This window comes from Zonotrichia leucophrys, chromosome 1 (genome assembly GCF_028769735.1).
Source record: "Zonotrichia leucophrys gambelii isolate GWCS_2022_RI chromosome 1, RI_Zleu_2.0, whole genome shotgun sequence".
NCBI lineage: Eukaryota > Metazoa > Chordata > Aves > Passeriformes > Passerellidae > Zonotrichia > Zonotrichia leucophrys.
Window position 1 is genome coordinate 70,101,829 of NC_088169.1, and position 22,584 is coordinate 70,124,412.

The 22,584-nt window shown below is 42.9% G+C and overlaps 1 protein-coding gene across 2 annotated transcripts; it reads right to left on the bottom strand.

Moving 5' to 3' along the window:
- Positions 1-6,227: 6,227 nt before the first annotated feature.
- Positions 6,228-22,302, bottom strand: POLR1D (RNA polymerase I and III subunit D). 2 transcript variants are annotated; one of them, XM_064716867.1, is made up of 3 exons: positions 22,091-22,302; positions 15,481-15,551; positions 6,228-7,588 (listed from the first exon to the last, which is right to left on the bottom strand). In XM_064716867.1, the coding sequence occupies exons 2-3, from the start codon at positions 15,495-15,497 to the stop codon at positions 7,303-7,305; spliced, it is 303 nt and encodes a 100-aa protein (XP_064572937.1). In that variant the 5' UTR covers positions 15,498-15,551; positions 22,091-22,302; the 3' UTR covers positions 6,228-7,302. The 2 variants fall into 2 exon arrangements, with proteins under 2 accessions (XP_064572937.1, XP_064572929.1); XM_064716859.1 differs by having other exon boundaries at positions 15,481-15,555.
- Positions 22,303-22,584: the final 282 nt, after the last annotated feature.

Sequence of the window (22,584 nt, forward strand, 5' to 3'; positions counted from 1 at the left end):
TTTAACTAAACCTCAGTACAATTCTTCTCTGTGTTATTGCTTCACCAGGTACTTTAACATGATATAAGCACAATGAAAGCCAAATAAAACCTGCAGCCAACTCCTCCTCAGCAAGGTACACAGTGTACAGCTCCATTGCCACTGCTGATGGAGAAGGATGCACAGAGCAGATGCCTAATGGCACAGGAGAGAGGAAAAGAGCCTGTGCTAGCCATGGCACGGCTGTAGTTGGCTCTGGCCCTGGAAGGGTTAAATGCTTTGTGGTGAGGTAGGACAAACTTCAGTTAAACTCAATTCTGTGGCCAGTCCGATTGTTTTGACACCTGCACTATGTGAAGGATGGCATGGTCTCCTTTGTGGTGCATAATGACACATCTTCATTATTGTTCTAATACTCTGAAAAAAAAAATCCCTAATCTTTCTGTGGTGCCAGTGACTGTAACAATGCCGGGACGTTTTATTTTCCTCCTTGCTCTCTCTTTCCCTCAGCCCGCTATTGTTGCCATAGCCACGATGGTGCAGTACTGCTGGTTCGGGGAAGTTTCTGTACTGTACCGCCCTGAGCTTATTGTTTAAATCTGTATTATTCAACTGTTCTGAAGATTTACATTTTTAATGGCTCATTTATGTAATCCCATAAATAAAGTAGCAGAAAAGCATCCCACACAAATGAGTGAATTGGGGTTTGAAAAAAGCTGCTGAAGCAGGTCACTCAGGGTCTCAGCTGCGGGGCCTTGATTGGTATCAGCGATATAACCACTGTGGCAATGGACTTAAGACCACCCAGTCAGCCCCAAAATGGTGCATTACCAGGGAATAGTGGAATAGTGCTATAGTTCAATCTCCCCTATTTAGCAGGGAGCAGAGTTCTACTGCAAAAACCATTTCAGCCTCAGGCTCATTTACCTTATAGCTTTGACAGCTGCACCTCTCCCGCCTTAAAGTTTAGATGATTAGCTTTTCCCTCCTTGCAGCTGATGGCGATACGTTTTTTTTCCTTATCCTGAAGGCTGATAAATTCCCTCTGAAGAGCCTGTGAATTCAAGCACCTGTCTGAAGAATTTGTTTTACAAACTGAGAGCTGAGATGGAGATACATTCTAACAATTCTAAGCTTCTGTCCCCTTGCTGGCTCCCTCCCCACACACAAATCTTTCATGAACTGTAAACCCTCTGAGCAGAGCAAGTCTGTTTAATTAGTTGTGCTAATAAAACGATAAGGAAGATATTTTGTTTCCGGTCAGTTCTCACCCTTGAAAATTGATTTTTGGTTGTTGTCTCATAGAGCAGCCTCGGGGCTGCTGTGCATTTGGGGTGCTCTGCCTTGGGGCATCTGCTGTGGCTCCCGAAGCATCCTGCTCTCCAGGACAGGTACCTGCACAGCTGGCACCTCGCACCCTTACACTACCGGGCTGAGTCAGTAGGAGAAACCCACCAAATTCCAGGCTTGTGACCCTGGCACAACTTTGGGCATACCAAAGCCCCAGCCCAGAGGGTGCCAGGCTCAGCGTGGGCAGCTTGCCTGGGGCTGCCCCATTTAGGGTGCTGCAGCCAGGCAGATGTGAGGTGGCATTCCAGGGGCTGCAGGATGAACTGATGTCACTGAGAGAGCTGGTCCTCAGCACATGACCTCATCACGGGACAGCCTGGGCTTCTGGGGAACTCACATCACAGCAAGACTGGGTAGCTGGGGCAGGGGGACAAGCCTGACAAATAGGACTGGCACTCCTTGTCACCCCAAGAGCTCTCCTGGGGACCCCAGTTGGCACAACACATTTGGAGAACAGTTTGCTCTCCTATCCCCTCCAGGTGGACACCCTGCAGCTGCAGAGGGAAGCTTGGCAGAGGCACAGGCTGAGGCCCTGCCACGGGGAGCACCTACCCCTAGGGCCGGCCACTGCCCACCCCCCAAATGGGACTGACAGGTAACAGTGCGCACCATCCTTCCCCCGGCAGCCAGGCCCCATCCTCACCGTGCTGCTCCCACACATTCCCTCCTCCAGGAGAGCTGTGGGAGCGCACGGCTGTGAACACAATGCCATCCATCCTCCTGGCTCTTCCCAGGGCATTCAGGACAAGTGCCAGCCCAGGCACGGGCTGGAGGACAGACAAGCACCACACAGAGCTGCAGGGCCGTGACCTTGTGTCCAGCACCCCACCTGCAATACCTGGCCTGCTGAGACACACCAACGCTTCCCTCCACAACACAAGCATTCCAAATGCAAAGAACAAGGTCTTATCTCTAATTCCACAGCAAAGCAGCTCTTTACAGAGGTGTATGCCTGCAGGAAGCTCTGCTGGCAGATAAACTGCAGCGATCCACAGGCGAGGGGCAGACAGACAATAGCCCTTCCTCAGTTTACCTGCTGGATCTTGTTCTGCCTGGCTGCATGGAGCGGAGTCAAAGGAAGCTGCTCGGAGGCAGGGAGCAGGCAGCAACACAAAGGCAGGGAGAATACCAGCCAGCCCAAAGGAACAGTGGGGAAGCTGGTAATTGGGCCATGTGTGTTTGGCTTTCGCCAGGCTAGCAGGTTTGTTTTTCCCAGGCTGGAGCCTAGGCTGAAAGAGACACAAAATTATTAAAGAACTCAACCTAGAAAGGATAAAAAAAAGGAAAAAATGTTAGCAGCAACGGCTGGAGGTGAATCTCAAGTAACGGGAGTGCGGTGGGGGCTCACCATTCCTTTCCAAGGGCATAGATGCCTGGGAAAATATTTTCAATGTGCAAAGAAAAATGAAGTTTAGATAAAATTCATTCCAGTTGACTTACATTGCCAGTTTAACTCACTTCTTAGCTGGGAGCTTACTCCTGCTACAGAAAGAGCTGTGCCTTCCTGGTCCCTTTCTTGTCACAAGAAATTTCCTGCAGAGATCCGAGTCTAAATGAGACCTGTTGATGAGGCAGATGCAGAGGCACCCTCAGATACTCCCCCACAATGGGGCTGATCCTCAGTCCTTTTGCCAGGCAGACGTTGCAAGGAGCTGTGCATCCACCTGCAGGTCTGCAGCACTTCTGGCGGGCAGGATGTGTGCAGGAGCTCAGTGCAGCAGAACTTCCCTGATACACACGAGCCACTTCCCTAGGAGCCTGGGCTTTTTCACAGAGATTTATTTAACTAGACTGACTCAGGTGCTTGCCATGAAGGAGGTCTTTCCAGCAGCCATGCCCCACACAGCATCTTGCTGGAGTCCTCAGGCAGGGAGGTGGAGAGGCAGAACATGGGAAACTGCACCCTCCTCTCCTTGGGGCATCTCCCAACTTAGTAAATGGACACTAGGAGAAAAAGAAAGGGGCAACACACAAACTTTTCTAGACAAAACATATTCTGTTCTCCAGGGACTTAGCAAGTGCCTCTCTGAATGGAGGGGTTCAGAGAGGTACTGACCATGCAGCACTGCCTGGAGGAGCAATGGCAGGTAGGGAAAACTGCATCTGAATATAATACACAGAATCAAGACAAGGTAACAACTTGTGCAGGGCCTTGGTTTTCCTTCATCTGTTATACTCCCTTCTTAATACTATTATTTTTTGACTTAAAAAACAGTTCATTACCAGCAACTGTCAGTTGTAGCTTGATGGATTAGTTGCTTGCTGGCATTTTTGAGAAATTTTAGATGACAAGCATTAGGCAAACTTTCATCCCTCATGTGGTTCTTTAAAAGACATGGGCAATTCTTTACCAGGAAAAGCTGGAGAATTCAGAAGGCAGAGTCTCAAGCTGAGCAGAATGTCCACTTAAGTTTCCCAAAACCAGACTTTGGTTGTAGTTACACAATTGCTATTGAGATGAGTGGTCATACTGCTGCTGCAGCACCTTCTGCAGGCAAAATTTTAATGCTATCTTTTAATCGGAGCTATGTGCTCTTTAATATTTACTCTTGATTATTTCCTATTGACAGTTACTAAAACAAAGTGTATATTAATGCAGACAGGAGTTTCATTCATAGATGGTGAGCTACAACAGGATTATTTGCAAGTGCAAAGATCACTCACATGAATAAAGATTTGGTGGATCAGTGACTCCACTGGTAAAATGACTAAAATCCTTCTTCAAACACAATCCAGATATGTTTTCTTGCTACTTATCCAAACAAGTCTGCTTTTGTGCTGTTCCAGCTTAATTAACTGAAAGCACATAATTATTAGTGAGAGCTTCGACAGAACAGGAGAGGAAACATGCTTCTTGGTGATCAACTTGCAGCCACAACAAAAAAGAACCCAAACCAGCTCTGTGCAGGAAAAGCAACCCCCTCCTGCTACATTATTCCATTGATCTACAAACATTTACATCTCCTTTGTTAACTAGTTTTCTGTAGAAATTTCATGATCACTAAGAAACAGTCTTTCAACTGCACCTCAAGAAACTTCTGGTTTAGAGTGATGCAGTCTAAAAAAGAGGCTGTGTTTTTGCCCTTAAGTTGTGTTACACATGAAATCTGTCAAGCTTTTCCTGGACGTTCAAGATTCATTGTAAATAATTCAAACTGGATTTACAAAAGAGAGGAGGCTGTACAATGAATGCAAGAACTGCATGTTACTATCTCTCTGACAGTCAAAACTAACAAAAGCATTTCATGAAGGCTAAATAAAATGTTTTGTCCTCTTTCACATTGTTTTGTGATCTACATTCAGTACCAGATTGATGAAAATGAACATTTGGAGGATATCTATCTAACATAATAATAAAATCTAAAGAACAAATAGTTCTGGCTATGGCAAGAGAATAGTCTCACCTGAATAAACTTTATCCACATAAGGTGCACTGAAACAAAACACAGACAACACTGGTAGCTCACACATTAACAAGGAATACCTGTGAAGTACTGCTGCAGCAACACTAAGGTAAGGTGCATTCCCTTCCCATGGGAGTAACTAGGGAAGCTGAGACCAAGAACATACTACTTATTTACATATTTTTTTAAGGACAAGACACTTCTACAAGTAAAAAGTGCACAGCAGTTAGTAACACATTTGGAAAACTCATGTATTTTCAGGGTTAAATCCTATCTTTAGGTAGCCTTGTAAACATGATGCTGGGGCTGCACAATATGAGCAACTGCAGACAAAATACAAAACTGGCTTTGTGCACCCAAATTCTTATTAAAAAAATCACTGTGCTCCCTTCCAAGTTTACCCATTCTGTGATTCTATAAAGAGTTGCCTTATGAACAGTTAATGAGCAGTGGAGGATTTTGTTTTTATGAAGTACACTTACAAAAGCATTATAAGATGGAATTAACCAATGCAAGATTTATAATTAGTCTGTATTCTGTAAGTCAGAAAAATGTGGAATTGAATTTGAACCTACCACCACCACCACTGATGAAAAGCTTTCTTCAGTTATCAGTGCAGGTCATGTCAGATCCTTTAGCTGAGCATTTCCAGTGTGCAAGCATTATCAGCAATCCAGACTAATTTTGAGAGCGTGCTATAATCAGTTTCCTTACCTGAAAGCCTGGCATAAATTAATACAGCATCAACAACAGCCCTTATCCCAAAGTGGTGTTTGAAGGCCTGAGAGTTGAAATCTCTCAGGACAGCATTTACCAGCACAAGCCAGACCAGCAAGAATTCACAAAAATTTTTTCTGTGGAACATCTCCAGGCCAAATTCTGACCAATGGTGAGATGAATTCTCTGCTTCAAAGTCACATCCATCCAGCAGAGTCACTGCAGCAGAACTCAGCCCGTGTTATAGCTGCTGTCCTTCCAAAATGGATTATTAAGGAGTGCACAATAGTGATTGTACTCAGCAGAATAAGAACTGCAAATACCATGTGTTTATTTACACTGAAGACAGTCCCTGTATTCTCCAAAGATGCTACCTTTTCATTGATCCCACTTAAATAATTGTAAATTTTCTGAAAAGCTAAGAGGTCTGTTTTAGTGCTGTGGGTCTTGCAGGGAAATAGAGGACCTGTGCCTAACTTCTCAGGAGAAATGTCCATGTATCTCACTTCATTAGATATGCTGACCCTGCCAGTGTCCAGCGGGCTCAGCGGCAGTATTTGCACCTTCCCGCTACTCAGAAGAGCAATTCCCAGCTCCCGCAGCAGAATCCAGCGGCGCAGCCCCACTTTGTCCCTCAGGAGCTCGGGTGGCAGGTGGGTGCCGCGGCGAGGCGCGCACTCGCCTACAGGTGGCGCTGTTGCCCCGGCTCACCGCGGACGAGCCCCGCAGCCCCCGTCCGGGTAAGAAACCATTTGATGCATTAATTCCGCAGGGCACTCTCAATGAACGTTTCCGATTTTATTGTCAACACACTCAAAAACAAACCTATGTTGAAAACAATTATTTCTGAGAACAGCAAAATACAAAATATTTCACGTAGAGGTTTGTTAATGTAACACAAACAGAAGTGAGACATGGAAGATGCCAATGGTTATCATTTGTGCTCATGGTCACAAGTTTAAGAACTGTACCACTACAGAACTGTCACATAGGCTTGGAAAGTGAGCATTTGACAGTTTAAGCATCACCTCTGTATTTCTAGAATTACATATTTACTTGGAAACTTTCTAGCAGTAGACAGGAAAGATGAAAATTTTGTCTTCAGGGTTTGTTTTGAAAGCACCATGACAACAGACTGTTCCAACTACTTCCTTACAGAGGGAAGTCTAAACAGAGACCATTATTGCAGTTGTAGCTTTTTAGGGGTAATGTTTATTGTTATCTATGATAGGTTTGTGAATACATTAACAGGCAAAATCAGTATTTCCCAGCAGTCCCTCTTGGAAAGCAAAACCAGCATCACCCAATTTTAATTTGTTCTTTTTATATTAAAGACAGCAATCTCTTATATTCTATACAAAATGCATATGCTTGGTCAGGCACTGACCAGTTTTCTCTTTTTCTAGATTCTAATCCAAATAAGCAAAACTTCTTTATTGGTTAGCAGCAAAGAAGTTCTGCAAACTTCACACAATAAATAGAATTCTGCTTGATTTAAATTTATTTCCAAAAGAGTGACATGACTAAATGATTTGTATTAGACAGTGACACATGTATCACACTCCATCACCAAGACCCTAGGCTTAGTCAGAAGGGGAGAGAGGAACAGAGTAAAGGAAATGTCTGTTCTAAAACAACTGAAAGTTTTATGCTGTACTTTGTTTTTCTCTTAAAGGTCCCAAAGAAAAGTTTCTAAAGCTACCTCAAGGTTACTTCTCACACAGGCAACTTGGTTGAAAACTCAAGTTCGAACATCAACTCTTCTTGAAAAACTGAGACACCTCTGCTTTCCTATACTCAATGGCATTCCTGACTTGTAACAACACATACTTGTCTCTCTCCTCTCCTCTCTTCATCGCTTGCTTGATCGCTTTTCATGTTTATCCTTGGTGTGCTGGTTCCTGCTTTGGTGCCTTGGAGGAGAGTAGCTGATCCTCCTTCTGGATTGAAAGCTGGGTGTGTACGGGTGAATTCTGCGTTTCTTTGGTTTTTCTTCTTTCCTGCTTTTGTTTGGCTCAGACTCCTTATCATCTTCCTTTTGCTCACGCTCTTGGTCTTGTTCTTTTTGAGATGGCAACGTGTTTTTGATGGTATTAATAAGAAATCTTTTGTTTGTACCAGCAAGAGGACATTTCAACCTGTAAAGACATGCAAAAGTCATCAAAAGACAAGGTAAAAACATCCCAAGACAAGTCTGAGATTTTAACTTCAGTGATTTTAAGACAGGTTTGTGATTTTGGCTTTCCTTGCATGCCACCTAGTGTAAACTCTCAGTACAGAAAAATAAGTTCCAAATCATCACTATTCTTTTGTCTTACTCTTTATGGGAAGAAAATTATTTTACTTCAAAATCCACATGATTTTCTCAAGGTAGTGTATGTAGGGGGAAGCAAAGGATACCAATATATTTTAAAGTTGATGGTGCCTAACTTAGGTATTCCAAAATCAAACATATAGTAACATACCCTAAGTCAAATCAGAATGCCTTACAGAGATCATGATCTTTTAAAGTCAGCATTATCTAGTGAACTGCAATATTCAGAAAGTAAGATACACATGCATGAAGAACCCAAATAGCTGTAGCACAAACATATACGTGAGACATACCAATTTAAACTTATACTTTGCAACAACCAAAGTGTTTTATTTCTTTTTCTTAAATAATACAGGTACTTATCCAACTACTTTCTGCTTTGTTTTTACTTTCTCCACTTGCATCTTAACACTTTTGCACATAATTCATCAGCTAGTTTTAGGAAACAAGTATTGTAAATTTCATTTATTTTGCTGGTATCAGCTGTACTCTACTTAATCCCACTTTATCACCTCTTAAATAATGGAACAAGAAAAAACAAGCTTAAATATGTTCCTATAGAAAGCAGAAATCACTCTGAAGACTTTGTTTATAGTTGGACTCACTGTGGTGTTTATCTTCACAGTTTTGACACAAGTTACAGGATTCCTTTTAAAAAATCAGAGCTGTTAGAGATCACAGGAACTTACTGAATCAATCAGTCATGGAATCCTAACACCACAAAGTTAAGATCATCTGCTTGAATATTTTGTGTAAGTGTAGAAATGATACCCCAACTACTCAAAAACCTTTGACACATCTCAACCATCAGAACAACACACAAACTACAACAAAGATCACGTATGATCATTTAGCACACTTCATGACTCAACTGGACATGCAATTTACCATGTGGTTTGGTTCAGGTCTACCTACTAAGCATTCCTGATAATTGTTCTTGTGCTAAATCCTTCAAGAGCTTAGGAGAGCAATTTTAGAAGTATACAGCCATGCTGTTTTATTTCCACGAGGTATTTTCTGATACACTTTACTGCATAGAATTTTAGTATTTTCTAAACTTTCTTCATATAAATCGACACTATTTTTCTCAAATCCTGGCTTTAAATAAATAAGATCTTTAATCTAGTATATCTCTTTTGTAAATTAGATAAATAAATGTCAGTAGAAGAGGGTTTCTGTTTGAAGCTACACAAATGATGAACATGGTGCTGAACAAGTCATGGCACAGGTTACACTCAAGACATAACAGAAACCAGCCAAAATTAAAGTCCTTTGTATGTCTTATGAGTGCATTAAACTATTGTACCTCAGCATTTCCTACCAAGGAGGGCAGCCTTCTCTAGGCTGCATCCAGGCAAAATCTATTTCACATTTGCTCTTCCTCTTGCTTTTTCTTAAGAAATGCACTGATTTAAGCACTAATACATAGTGCTAGAATGAGACAGTCAATTTGCCCCAAATAAATCCATCTGGCTGAAGCATTTATTTCTTTTTGACGCTAAGAGTGCTGCCTGAGCTATACTAAGAATGAAAATTGATGAGAAATGCTGGACTTGATAGTCAGCTAAGAGATGCCATTAGTTTACCATCATACTGTGATTAAAGTGAGCCACCAGGCTTTCATGGAGCAGCAGTAAGTCATGGCACTGAAGAAAAGCATTAGTTCTTAGTTTTATTGACTTCAGACTTCAACAAAGCACATGCTGCCTTTAAATCTTCAAGCAAGCAAGATGCATGGTGTGTGCTATATTACACACACAGAGCACAAGTTCACAAATAGTCATGGTATATATGGAACTGTGAAGACTAAAAGTGAATTTTGATATATTTGAAATAATCTCTAATGGTGAGGAAATTGCCATCTCCAAAGGCCAGGCTTGGGCTTGCTGTAGGGCCTGATCCTGCAGTGCTCAATTCACAAACAGGTTTGCCCTCAGGTGAGTTCTGAAGGGCTGGGAGGCAATCTCAGCCTGGGCATGGTGGAACACAATGCTGCTGTGACCAGCAAACAGTGCAACAGAACTGATTTGAGAAGCTTTGCTTTTAAACAAACAAACCAACCAACCAGCAAAAACCAAACAAGTTAAAAGAACATTAAAGTTCTGAAGTGAAATATGCCCCAAGCAGGGCTGCAGGCATGTGTGAGGCAAGGACACAAACTACAGTGCTAGAGCCTTCCTGTCTATCACACTCCAGTTCTGTAGCAAGTCTTCACGCATTGTAAGGTTCACTTTTTGCTCCACATGCTCCAAAAGCTAGACCAAGCTATTCTCTCAGACAGAATCTTGCTTCCCTCCACAAATAAATCTCATGCCACTCAAAATCTCTCCACTATATAATAACCAAGACAATGCAACACAATGATATTGCCCTTTGAGAAAAAATTAAATCTCTCATTGTTAATGTAGGTCCAATATTAACCCTATTTTTGACCCTTTAAGTCAACTTCTGTGCAGTAACACAGAATTTCCAACCAGCACCTGCCATCCCATGCAGCAGTGCAGTTCAGCACAGAAATGTACTATACAAGTTCCTAACAGTAAAAACATGCTGACACCCTTTAAGACACAAGAGCACAATGCCATGTGCCAGTCTTGTCTCTGCTGAGTAACTGGACACGCCAAACAGGATTGGCACAGCCAGCCTTACCATACAGATTAAACCCCATCTTTCTAAGAAAAAAAGTTCACTATGGAGGAACTGACAAGTACATTTCTACCATTTCCAAACTGCCATGGAAAATATAATATTTCAATAGAAGAGTGACTGAAGGGGGAGGGGAAACAGCTAGATGTTGATTTGCCAAACCAATGTTGTTACCCTGTTATGGGGGACCTTACAAAAGAGGATGCCTCAGAGGACACTGAAAGTTTTGAAATATGGTCTTGGTAGCCAGGTGCAGCTGGCAGGACTTTGTAGGATCATAGAATCTGGTTTGGAAGGGACCTTAAAGATTATCAAATTCCAACACCTTTCACTAGACCAGGTTGCTCAGAGCTCCATCCAACCTGGCCTTAAACACTTGCAGAGACAAGACATGCAGAGCTTCTCTGGGCAATCTGTTCCAGTGACAGCTTGAGTTAGGATGTGTCCTGATAACAAGATTTAAACATATTTTTTTCAATCTCTATCTGTACCCTGTTTCTCCTCCTCCTCATATTCAAATGAAAGCTGAGGGGAATCTATTGCAGTGTTCCTGCACACAACACCCTCTCAAAGACAAGATGCAACACAGCACTTCACAGTTTCAGTAGCATCATCATTTTGTATTCTGCTGTACTTCTAACAGATCTGGTATTGAACAGAAAGCTATCTACAGGAATGAAAGCAATTTTAGGATTGCTTTACAAAAAATAGACTTTAAAATAATGTAATGCTTCCAAATTTTTTTAATTGTAATTTCATCTGCTCTTACAATGCAGAGCTGAACAAAACATCCAAAAATATCATGTTTTCCAGTTCTTACTTTACATAAGCTTTTCAAATAAGATGAGAAGCTACATTCAATTTAGCTTTGGCTCATGTTATCAGCATCTTCGAAGATCAGACCTATATATTGGAAAAAAAGGCATCTAGAACTTTTTTCACACAGTCACTTTTGTGGCATTTTAACTGCCTTTCTTAGTTAAAGCAGAACAACTGCTTAAAATGAGACCTAACTTCACTGCTATAAAGAAAGTCATGAATTATGTACATAGAACCAAGAGAAACACTTCAAAGAAGCTGAATGTTTGGCTTTATTTTAACTAGAAACAATGGAAACTCCCAAATACCCTATTTAATCTATGTCCAATAGCCTCTGATGAAACAAAAGCATTTCAAATGTTCTTAGACTATTTGTCCAAAACTCCTCACCCTGGATCCAACTGATCCTTAAAATGTTAGCTTCCAGACAACTGCTCTGCTGTCTTTTCTCATCTCAGAAATTCCAGCATCACAGCACCACCACTAGGATTCAACCACAGATTCTGCTCTGTCTGATTAACATTTCCAGGATTAAGACACCTTCAGAAGAGGGTTCTTCCTAACCCTTCTCTCACACATTTCCTTATTTGTGATTAGCTGTACTAATGCTTGAGCCAGACACATTAGCAGCAGGATCTACATCATGTGTTATCATAAGGATTCAGGAGACCCCCCCATCCCCCAACAAGAATCCCCCCAGCCACAGAGTACGTACAAAAGGAACACTGCAGGAACTAGAAATACTGCACTGCTGAATGAAATCTACAAATAAGAATATCCAGCATTTCTTGCATTCATTCACCATGGACCCACATACTGCCTATCTGAGCAGTCCTGAGAGGATGGAGGCCAGTGAGCTGAGATTCTTAACCAACTCAGAGATCATGCAGTCCTCCAGCAGTACTGACAGTTGCTCCATGTCCAAGAGAGCCTCAAATAATTTCCCTTCCCAAACAAAGTCTTGGCAAATATCACTGCCAACCTCCCTGCTGGTTACTTGTGCCAAACTGGGACAAGCTTTTCTTCCACGAGCCTCTAAGGTTGCAGCACCTGCCCATGTCATCCACATTAAGCTTGTAAGACAATGTGAAACCAGCAACACATTCCCAAACTAGAAGAAATATTAACGATACTGCCCTGTATTTCAAGGCTCAGTCTTTGTATGAGAGACTGGGCTGCAGGTTGATGGCTTTGTGCATTTTTTTGTACCTGTCAGCTAAGCTGGTTTGGATACTTGTATTTTAGGCTCCAGCAACCATCATCTATCTCAAATTATGAGACAGGAAAAGGTTAGGCAGGGGTTCTTGGGGAACTTTTTCAAACAGTGTACCTGAGCTATGGAGAACTAATCACTCTGGACAGTAACAGAGCAATGGCTTGAACCTGAGAGCAGTCCCAAAGCAGTGCTGAGAGGCTTGCTGGCTTACTGAAGGTTTTGCTGCCATCAATATTCACCAGGAGACACTACTCCTTTGTAATGGTATGCACAATATAGTCTCCCCACCCAGGAATGCCACTTCTCCACATACCTCCCTTTGACCAACTTCTGTAAATGCCACTGACTCCAGAAATGTATTTCCCAGTATTCAACAGCTGCTGGAGAGCAACATCAACTGGAATCAGTGAAGTATGAGCAGTAGTAGCCTCTGCTTCTCCTTACCCAAAGACAGATGGCAGAACAAATCTTTTCTTCATAGGTTGAGCTGCTTCAACTTTCCAGTGCCAATGCAGGACTGATGGCCTTACACTAGATGTCTCCAGGGTGTGTGCATCTCTTCTCCAGGACTCCTCTGACAAAGGGCTGAGGAATCCCAGAAGTCCTCATGAAACAACACCTGTAAGCATTTTGAGTTTGGCAAGGAAGGAAGGTTTTGTGCTTCACCTGTTAGCACCGTGCTTTTAGACAAGTTGGTGATGACCTTGTCTTTACTTCCATCAGTTATGATTTCCTCAATCTGGTCTACTAGTAACACATTTTCATGAACTAACTGTTCTGCTCATTTCATTCCCAGAGCTCTGAGCAGAAGTTACTTTCTTCTCAGTAGTTTACACCTTGCATGGTTACATGTCAGTCCTGCGTGTAATCTCTGAAGCCCTTCAGGATCAGTAACACTTGACAGCATTTTGCTGGAGTGTGATACTCAACTGAGCATAGTTATGTTTTCTTCCAAATATCTTACCCATTATATCTCCCATATGTTTATGCAATACCTAGCTGTTGGGCCAGTTCAGAAGCACCAGAACTGCATAACAGGGCATAAAAAATATTGAAGAGGTGACAGCAGTGGCAGCTTCTGTTCCGTCTGTTGTGCCTGCAGAACTGGACAGCAAAGACTTATTGCCTTTGGGGGGCTTTATACTTTCCTTACAGCCACACACTAGCTCATGCCAAACCCTACAGCAGTAGATTTGTCACAAAAGGGATTACTACCAGTCTCTCTAAGGACAGATTCAGTGAGATAAAAATCCCTGAAGATGCATTACATACAAAGAAATCATCTCTAAGAATATGATCTCCTGAGATGCAGAAGAAGTACCTTGAAGAAGGTACTACTGAGCATATTCAGAAACAAAGATATTCAGCAAATCACTTCCTAGGCACTGGGTATGGGCCCCTGATGGACACAGGGCACTGCAGGGATGGATCCTTTGTTTGACCCAGTACAGCTGCTCACATGTACCTCTGCAGTAGAAGGTACTTCAACAGACTCAGTTCAGGGTATCACCATGCCAATCCCTATGTCAAGAGTCTTCTTCTGCCTGAAGCTGTCTTGACAGTCCTTTCCTTCTACAACTTTAGCAGAACCCCGACCCAGCCAGACACCATTAATCTGAACCTGCTGTGAACAACAAGTCACCCTTGCCTATCCCATTCCCTGGCAAGCCTTGGGCATCAGGTTTCAGCAAACTGCATTCTGAGCTGATCATCACAGCCAGCTGAACAGGACTACTATCCTCTTACAAACAAGGAATAAGAAGGAGCCACATTCAGGAGCAGATGCCCATACACTCTCCTGGCAGGTATTCCAGATCTCACAAGTGGCAGCAAAATTGTACAGGGGCACCTGAGCATCTCCCTACAGAAATCTTTAGTTTCCATATCTGGAATCAACTTGCAAATTCAGAGTAACTGGATGCAGCCATCACTTCATGGTGCTAACTGTGTGCACTGGGTTACCTGGCTAGGCTGACAGGGTCAAAGCACGGTGGATCAGTACAGCTACAGCCACTCTGGGGGATTAAACCAATTAAGCTATTTTAACAGAAAGGGTATGAACTACATCCCTAGAAGAAATACTGAGTAAAACATACAGAAAATCCCAAACCTGTTTGAAAACATAAAGGAGTAACTATTTTTTTTTCAGCAAGACACTATATCGATCTCTTCAGAGCTATTAGAACAGACCACGGAGCTGAGACCTTAATGAACAGTGCAGGCTTATCTCTTTGTACTGTTGATGGAGGAACACAAACCTTATCTACAAGTGCATTTAGTGCACTCAACTGGTGCACTACTTGTGTGAATGTTCCTAGATCCAATGGTGCTTATTAAAGTCATATACATTATTTTATGATGAATGACCCTCCTCAGCATGTTATTACTTCTCTAACTACAATTACATGCATTACATTCCGTGTCAATCTAGCTGTAAAATCTGGAATACTGCATTGAAGAATTAATGTTGTATTTCATTTAAGATTTAAATACTGTGATTTTTTTCCCAGTTACTATACAAATTAGCCCCTGGGTTTTAGGGTTTTTTAGTATTAAAAAGTAACCCTCTTCCAAAACTGGATTATACTTTTGAGTTCATTTCTGGCTACAATTTACATATTAATTGTCTAGTAAAGGATAGCTTGTTGTTTTATTAATATAAGGCTTTAGCTTTCTTTGTCAGGTTATGAATTCTTTTCACTTAAAACAGAGTAACCCAGTAACATGTGGCTGGTATGTAAGTACATGCACAAAGACTCATGAGATTCCAACCCAAACTTTGCAATTCCATCTATTATAAGAACATATTCCAAATTTTCCAATTGCTTTGTCTTCAACACATTCAGACAAGCAATTTCCTGCAGACAGAATTTACCTGAACTTCTTTCTTAATTAGACTGGAATTTTTGCCCAAATATGTAGATGAGGACAAATGATTTAAACATGAAACACATAAAAAGGTAGAGACTTCTGTCACACATTAAAGACAAGATTTATTTTGGCATCAGAATTAATCTCCTCCTGGCACAACTTACCAACCCATAGCTCCCATTGTTTCAGCTCTGGTTCTCCCACGTTTTGCCTCTTTAAGTAACTCTTCCACAGCCTTCCTAAGTAAGAGAAAAAGGAAAAGGTCACCACTTGTGGAACACAAGAACTTGCCACTTTATGCACTTAGGCAAATAAAACAGATAGCTTTATTCACTGTAGTGAATTAAGCAATAAAGAAGCTACCAAAATCACCTTGACTTTTGAGATAATTCAAATTCCTATGCACCAAGATTAAAAGAAACATTCTGAAATATTAAAACCAACTAATGGTGTTGCAAATACAAAAACTGTAACACTAATGAAAAACAGGGCTTGGGGCACTTCAAATCCCTTTTAAGCCTTTGAGGACAAGCTGGGTCCTATCAAACCACAGGCACTCATGGAAAAGTGAGTACGTCCCAGGTAAGGCATCCTGTTGGAGGTACCTTCTCCAAAATGGCAAGTTCAGCATCAACAACCTCACCAGCTGCTGGTGCCTTCCCAGGTAAGAGAAGCAACGGGTGTGGGATGGCTGCTTGCAAGAACACCAAAAAAGGGGTGCAAAACACAGGCTGTAGCACTGGAATATGAGAGATGTTGCATACACAGGTCTTCATGAAATTACAGCAATTTTTTTTTCTCTCCAGACCTCAGAATTTGTATCTGAGCATCCTGAGCTAGGTCACAGCGATCATAGCAGGAACACAAGGCTTTTTTACAGAAGCTTGTCCTGAGCCTTCAAGCAGCAATGTCAGACAAAGGTGAGGAAGGAGGGGAAGAAAGTGTCTGACTTTTAATTACCAGTTACCAAACTTGGTGATTCTCCTTTTAAGAAACCTGACTGAAAGATTAAAAGCCTGTCATTATTATTGTACTACAAAATCTGTAACAATTTCTAATTGAAATAAGAAACCAAATAATCTGAGCTACAAAGCACTAATAAAGCCCACACATAGGTATTTTAAACAGCTATGATTCAGTTTTAGGGAAAACATCATAAAAAATTAATATGGTGAGACCAATTCTATTAACTTAGGCAGGAATTACATGCCTTTAAGTATTTGAGACTTTTTTTGTTCTATCAAAGCTCAGACTGACTTGGCATCCACCTTAGCAGCCTTCTAGTTCCACACCTTCATTATCAACCATTGTTTCCTAATACTCTTCTTTCAACATTGCTCTTATTCAGTGCAGCTTTACAAAGCCCTTTCAGCTTGCACAGAGAAATGAAATGCAATGACCATGTCCTCTCTGAAATAATGTTTCCACTCACTGAACTTATATCCTCTACACAAGCAAGCCAAAAGCTACGCAAACAAGTTTTTAAAATTTGCTTTTATAGGCCTCATGGGACTCCACATTCCTCACTCTCTTCATTTTTACAGCTTGGTTACAATACAAACAGTTCCATGGCTGCCAGCTTCAATTCTAAAGGCAGCAGCATGAGCAAAGGGAATGCAGCATGTAACTTTCACATGAGAACCATCCAAACACTGGGAGACTGATAGGAGAGAAAATTAGGGATGGGGCACATTTAAAGAACTCTGTCATCATTCTGACATGTTTTATAGCAAGCACCACTTAAAACTTGCTGTGGTAATTATTTTTGGGCAAGCAAGTTGCAGAATTGCAGTAACATTAAGGTACAAGCAGTGATATTTTTATCTTCAAGAGTATGGTACAAGACCTATTTACATTTCTGAGGGATTAGAGCTTTTCCTCTCTCTGTATTCCAAGGTTACAGGCAAAGCTCCCATTGCATATATCTTAATAACCAGCATCGTAAATGCATGTGTCCAAATAATAGAATAATTCCTAGTCAGGCAAAATGAGAAGTATTTTCTATTCCTCATTCAGGGAAGAGCTTTATAATTATTTTCCAAAAGGTCAAATGGATAGACTGAAAAAATGAATAATTGGGAATGAAGAGGTATGTCTGACAGTTACAGGCAATGAAAACACCATGTTATTACACAGACCACCCATGGTTTGTGATTACAGATGACTGTCAGGAGAAGACAGATGATGCTGGATCTGACAGCCGAGAGGCCAGAGAGCCACAGCTCCATGTGCAGGTCCAACCAGTAGCAAGGCTGAAAACCAGCTCCCAGGAGCAGATGTACACACCAGGCACCTACACCGCTGGCCACATCCATCACAGACAGACACGCAGTTTGCTCAACCCACAGCTTCATCCTGCTTCTCTCTCCAGCTGGATGTGGGAGGCCTCAAATCTTCAGCCCAACTGCACTGCCCATACAGACCATCACACAGGGCTGATGGGGACACCCTGGTCCCCAGTACCCAACCCCACTGCAGTCTTGCCTGTAGAGACACACCAGCACACACACACATCTCACCCCTAACCCCAGTCTATTCAACAGCTGGGCTGGACTCCCTGGTGTCCCAACAGCTAGCTCCTCCTGCCTCTTGGACATACAGGCTCACGCTCCAGCTCTCTCCTTACTCATCCCCTTACCAGCTATTCCAGCTTGATCTCCACCAACAGCCACATGGTCCCTCACACACCCATACTTGCTCCAGTAGTACAGCACAGATAAACACATGGTCCCCAATCCCATTTCAGGGGCTAACATTTGGTTTACTCACTCTGTGACATGTCCCCAGCTGCCAGCACCCAGGCCTCCAGCCCAGGCCCAAGCCCAGCTGCTGCTGGAATCCAAACCTTCACATGTTATAGCAGCTGGCAGCATGGACATATGGTCCCTCCAACCCACAGTCTGACTGTAGCTGCTAGCACTAGGATGTACACCCTCTCCCCTCAAACAGTCCTTCACCCAAGACAGAGTTAGAAAGGAATTTAACAGGAAGACAGGACAGACTGTGATGATTAGGCACAGGGCATGGCCAGACAAGAGTACCAACCAGCAGCCTATACACACATGACCAGAACTTTTTATTCCCTTGTTCCTTTATTTTCCCCCTCTCACTTCTCCCCATCACTAGAACTTCCTGCTTTCCCTGTCGTTGGTTTCTCCCCTACACATCCCACATCACAAACGAGTGACTGAAGACACTGACAGTGTTATTTAAAATTAAATCTCATGAGCTGGTGCTATCTGCTCACCCTTACTAAGAAAACTGATGAAAATGAAAGTCAGGAATAACACCTAGGGCACAACTACAAGAGGAAGAATGGAAAGAAGCACAATATGCCACAAGCTTCCTGACATTTGCACAAAGTCAATGACATCCCACACTGGGGATGTGAATGCTCTCCTTCTTTGCTGATCAGGTTTTGTACCTATTTAAGTATTCTACTTGCCAAGTCTTGTGAGTGCTATTTGCAGCACATTTCTGTGCTGATATGCTCACCAGCCTGAGTAGTGAACGTAGCACTCCATTTCAAACATCAATCTTAGCTTGCAGACCACTTTTTTTTTTTTTTTCACCAGGGGTAAGGAATACTGAATCCTGACACTTGACTTTAATAGTTAAAATCAATAGTAAAAACCATTAATTTTCTCCAAGACACAAAGCTTGCTTATTAAAAAGTGTGGCTGGGCTGCCCATGCAGCAAAAATATTAGATTATTGATTCTTAACTCAACTACAGGCCTCTTGTTACAGAATTATAGCATTCTTTGTGATTCAGAGCACCATCTCCTTAGGAAATAATCCCAAGTAAATGATGCTCTAAATAAGCTTGGCAGGTACGTCTAATAAAGTGTGATATACAAGGCTGTGAAATATTTGTAGCTATTGAAAGACAGAATGGATTATGGAAGGATATGGACACACAGTATAACAAAGCCACTTCCTCTGTACTTGAAGAGAACTGATGCATCTTCTGTGCTTCAAACACACAGAACCACAATGACAATACTTTAGGAAGCAGAGGGGGAAGAAATATTTCATTTTTTAGACAGGAATGAAAATGGTGACCTCCATAATATCTGAGTGTATATTTAGTTGAAATATACTAGGAAAGTCACTTACAGGTGCTTGCAGAGGAAACAAACTGAGCAGCTCATATTAGCTAATTCACAACTTTTCCCACCTCCTTCTTGGCTCATAACTTCAAATACCATTAATCATGTGTTAGAATAATTTAGAACTTTCTTAAGAATCACATGGAACCTTAAGGCTCAGGGTCTTCACTGATGTACCAGCAAGTTCCCAAGGGAAAGTCTCAGTTCATACTTCCATCAAAGGTTATTGGGTAAGATGGAACAGAAGAAGTAGTTCAGTAGAATGTAGCAAATATTACTGTTTTACACATCTGTGGTATTTACAGCTTTTAGAGTTTTAAAATCCACAGAATGCAACAGTCACACGGGAACTTAAAAGTTAGTATTCAGCTTCAAGGAAAACTCACTTCATATTAAAGTGAGGAAAACATCAAAAGCAAGATCAAGTGAGAGCCAGACACAGTAAAACTGAAAAATATTATCAGGCAATGTGGCAGTAAGGATAAAATAAAAGAAGCTAGATGAAGAGACTTTTCCCTAGATAGTAACAAAAATATAGGGCAACTGACTTAACAGATCACTTTTTGGAATACTGGGACACAAAATTAATTTCTGACCTGAAAAGTGCACAAAAATACTACACTTCTTTTTCCCTCATGGTAAATTAAATAAAAACCACATGTATAGAAACCTTAAGTTTTTATTTAAGACCTGTGCATTGCAAGACAAGCCTGAGTTGAGAGACAGACTACTAAAAATATTCCACGTAAACCCATTTTTAAATGCTAAAAATCCACCTAAAGTAGTCAACACTGTGGCTACAGAACAGAAATGCTATTATTTGTATGTTAACCCATATTATAAACTCATATTATAAAAGCCTTAAAATTTATAAGCCTAAACTGCCATTGCTACACTACTCACAGGAGAATATGATCAGTAAGTTATTGAATATGAATCTAAGGCATAATGTGTGTAACCCAAAGGACAAAGAAAGGTCTGTGTTAGACTGGAAGGGCTCTGTACTGAAGACTGCACAGGGAAGCACAATTTGGAGAGAGTAATGCCAAAGCACACCTTCTAAATGCACAGAGCACAAGCTCAATTCAGGGTGCTACTACCAAACTGAGCTGGTATGAAAATTTAAGGTGCGAAAAAGTAACTAATGATAGGTGGATCCAGGACAGGAAGAGCTAATTGTCAAGTGCACCGCATTGTAGCTGTAATGTGCTTGGGGCTGATTAAACACCCTCTGAGGTGCACAGTGACACGGACTGGTGACACCAAACAGCTAAACCCTACTGTGTCACTTTGTTAAGTGACACTGAGCTTATTATCCACCACGGGACCACAGAACAGGAGTAGCAAATCCCAACTTGGACTGAGCCTTCGAGGAAGGGTAAAGTTTTGAATGTAGTTCCTGGGAAGAAGAGCATCAGTCAGGAGGTGACTGTGGAAGAGTCAGCTATGCCCTGAATGCCCAGAGAACCCCAGGTCCCCAGCATGGCAACAGCAACCAGAAGTCAGCATGGAAGAACAGTGGCATAGTTTCAACTCGTCATGAATGAAAAAGGTTTAAGTTTGGAATGGCAGCAGTACAAATAACATTCATGCATACACAGAAAGAAGCTTTAATTATTAAACTGATGATCTGAGAGCAGAAGTAGCTCAGGAAGAATTAAAAGCCTCTTAGAAAGCATTAAGCTCTCTAGCCCTTCCACTGTCTCAGTACTATTGCTTTTGGCACATTTCAAATACCTGCTAGATTTAAAGAGAGAAAAAAAGTTATTTTCAGTAAGCATTCCCAGATATGGTTTCCTAAAAGTTAAAGGAGAGAACCATGAGGATAACAGTTCAGTAAGCCTCTGGTCATCACTTCACTGTAACAGTTGTTTTAAACAGCCATAAGGAAAGTGAACAACCCAGAAATAAGCTTGCAAAAAAAAAAAAAAAAATCACATCACACAAATAGAACTATTTTGCAAAACATTTGTGACATAAACACCAAAAGTCTATTCCTAAAACAAAAGCAAGAGAGGCCTACTTTGAGTATCCAAATATAGAAATCAATGTTTTATTCCTCAGTGTTTGCTTGGGAGCACGGCAACTCAAAACATGCAGCAAGACGAATTCACTGATCCCAGCGAAATGCCAAGCAGAAAACAAGTTTATTTTTTGACAAAATAACTGCCAAGCATTTTGTATTTTTTTTTTGATACAAAAATACAATTCTAACAACTGGTCAACGGGCACATATCCAGAACTGAAAAATGAAATTCCTAACAACGTAAGGTGTTCTGGGATTTTTATAACTTATTGTATCAAGTACACAACAAGATCAAATTGTAATGAGGAGTGAACCACCCAAGACCTCCAATCTCGATTCTAAGCGACATCAGCACGCAGCCGAAGTTGAGTGCGGAAGACACGGCCGAAGCAGCTCCAGGCCGCGCACCGTGACCGCACACGCACAGCAGGGGCTGGCTGGGGACACCGGGCACAGCCCGGCGGAGCTCGGGCCCGCTCTGCGGCGCGGTCGGGCCGGGAGGAGCCGCCCCCGGCCCCAGCCCAGCGCTGCCCGGGCCTCGCGGCGCGGGAGGCGCTGCCGGGCCTGAGCAGCGCAGCAGCCCCGCAGAGGCCGCTCGCTCTCGGGACCGCTCCCCGCGCTGTCGCTCGTCCCTCACCTCTCCAGCTCCGGGTCCTCCTCCATGGCTGCCCCACCGTTCCCGCTGCGGCTCCTCAGGGGCAGGCCGGCGCCATCATCCGCTGTCGGTCGGGCGGGGCGGGGCAGCGGGGCGGGCGTAGGGGCCGGCGAGGACCCCGGCGGGAGGAGCCGGGGCGGTGCGAGCCGGGTCCCGCCACACCCCGCAGGGCACCTGCGGTACCGGCGGTCTCGCCCCCGCCAAAAGGAGAGCGGGGGCGGTGGGCTCCCTAGCGGGCAGGGTCCCCTTGCACCTAAACAGGGCGGGGGAAGCAGGCGCGGGGCGGTGACTGAGTGCCAGGAGGGTGGGAGCGCCGCTGGGGCTCTTAGTCACGGAGCCGCCCGGGGTTTGTTCCTCGGGCACGGCCGCAGGTCTCGGGCAGGCGGGGACAGGTCCGCGGGCAGTCCCGGGCGAGCAGCGCCCCACCCGGCCCCTCCTCCGCGCCAGCCCCGCCCGCGCTCCCCACCGCTCCGGGC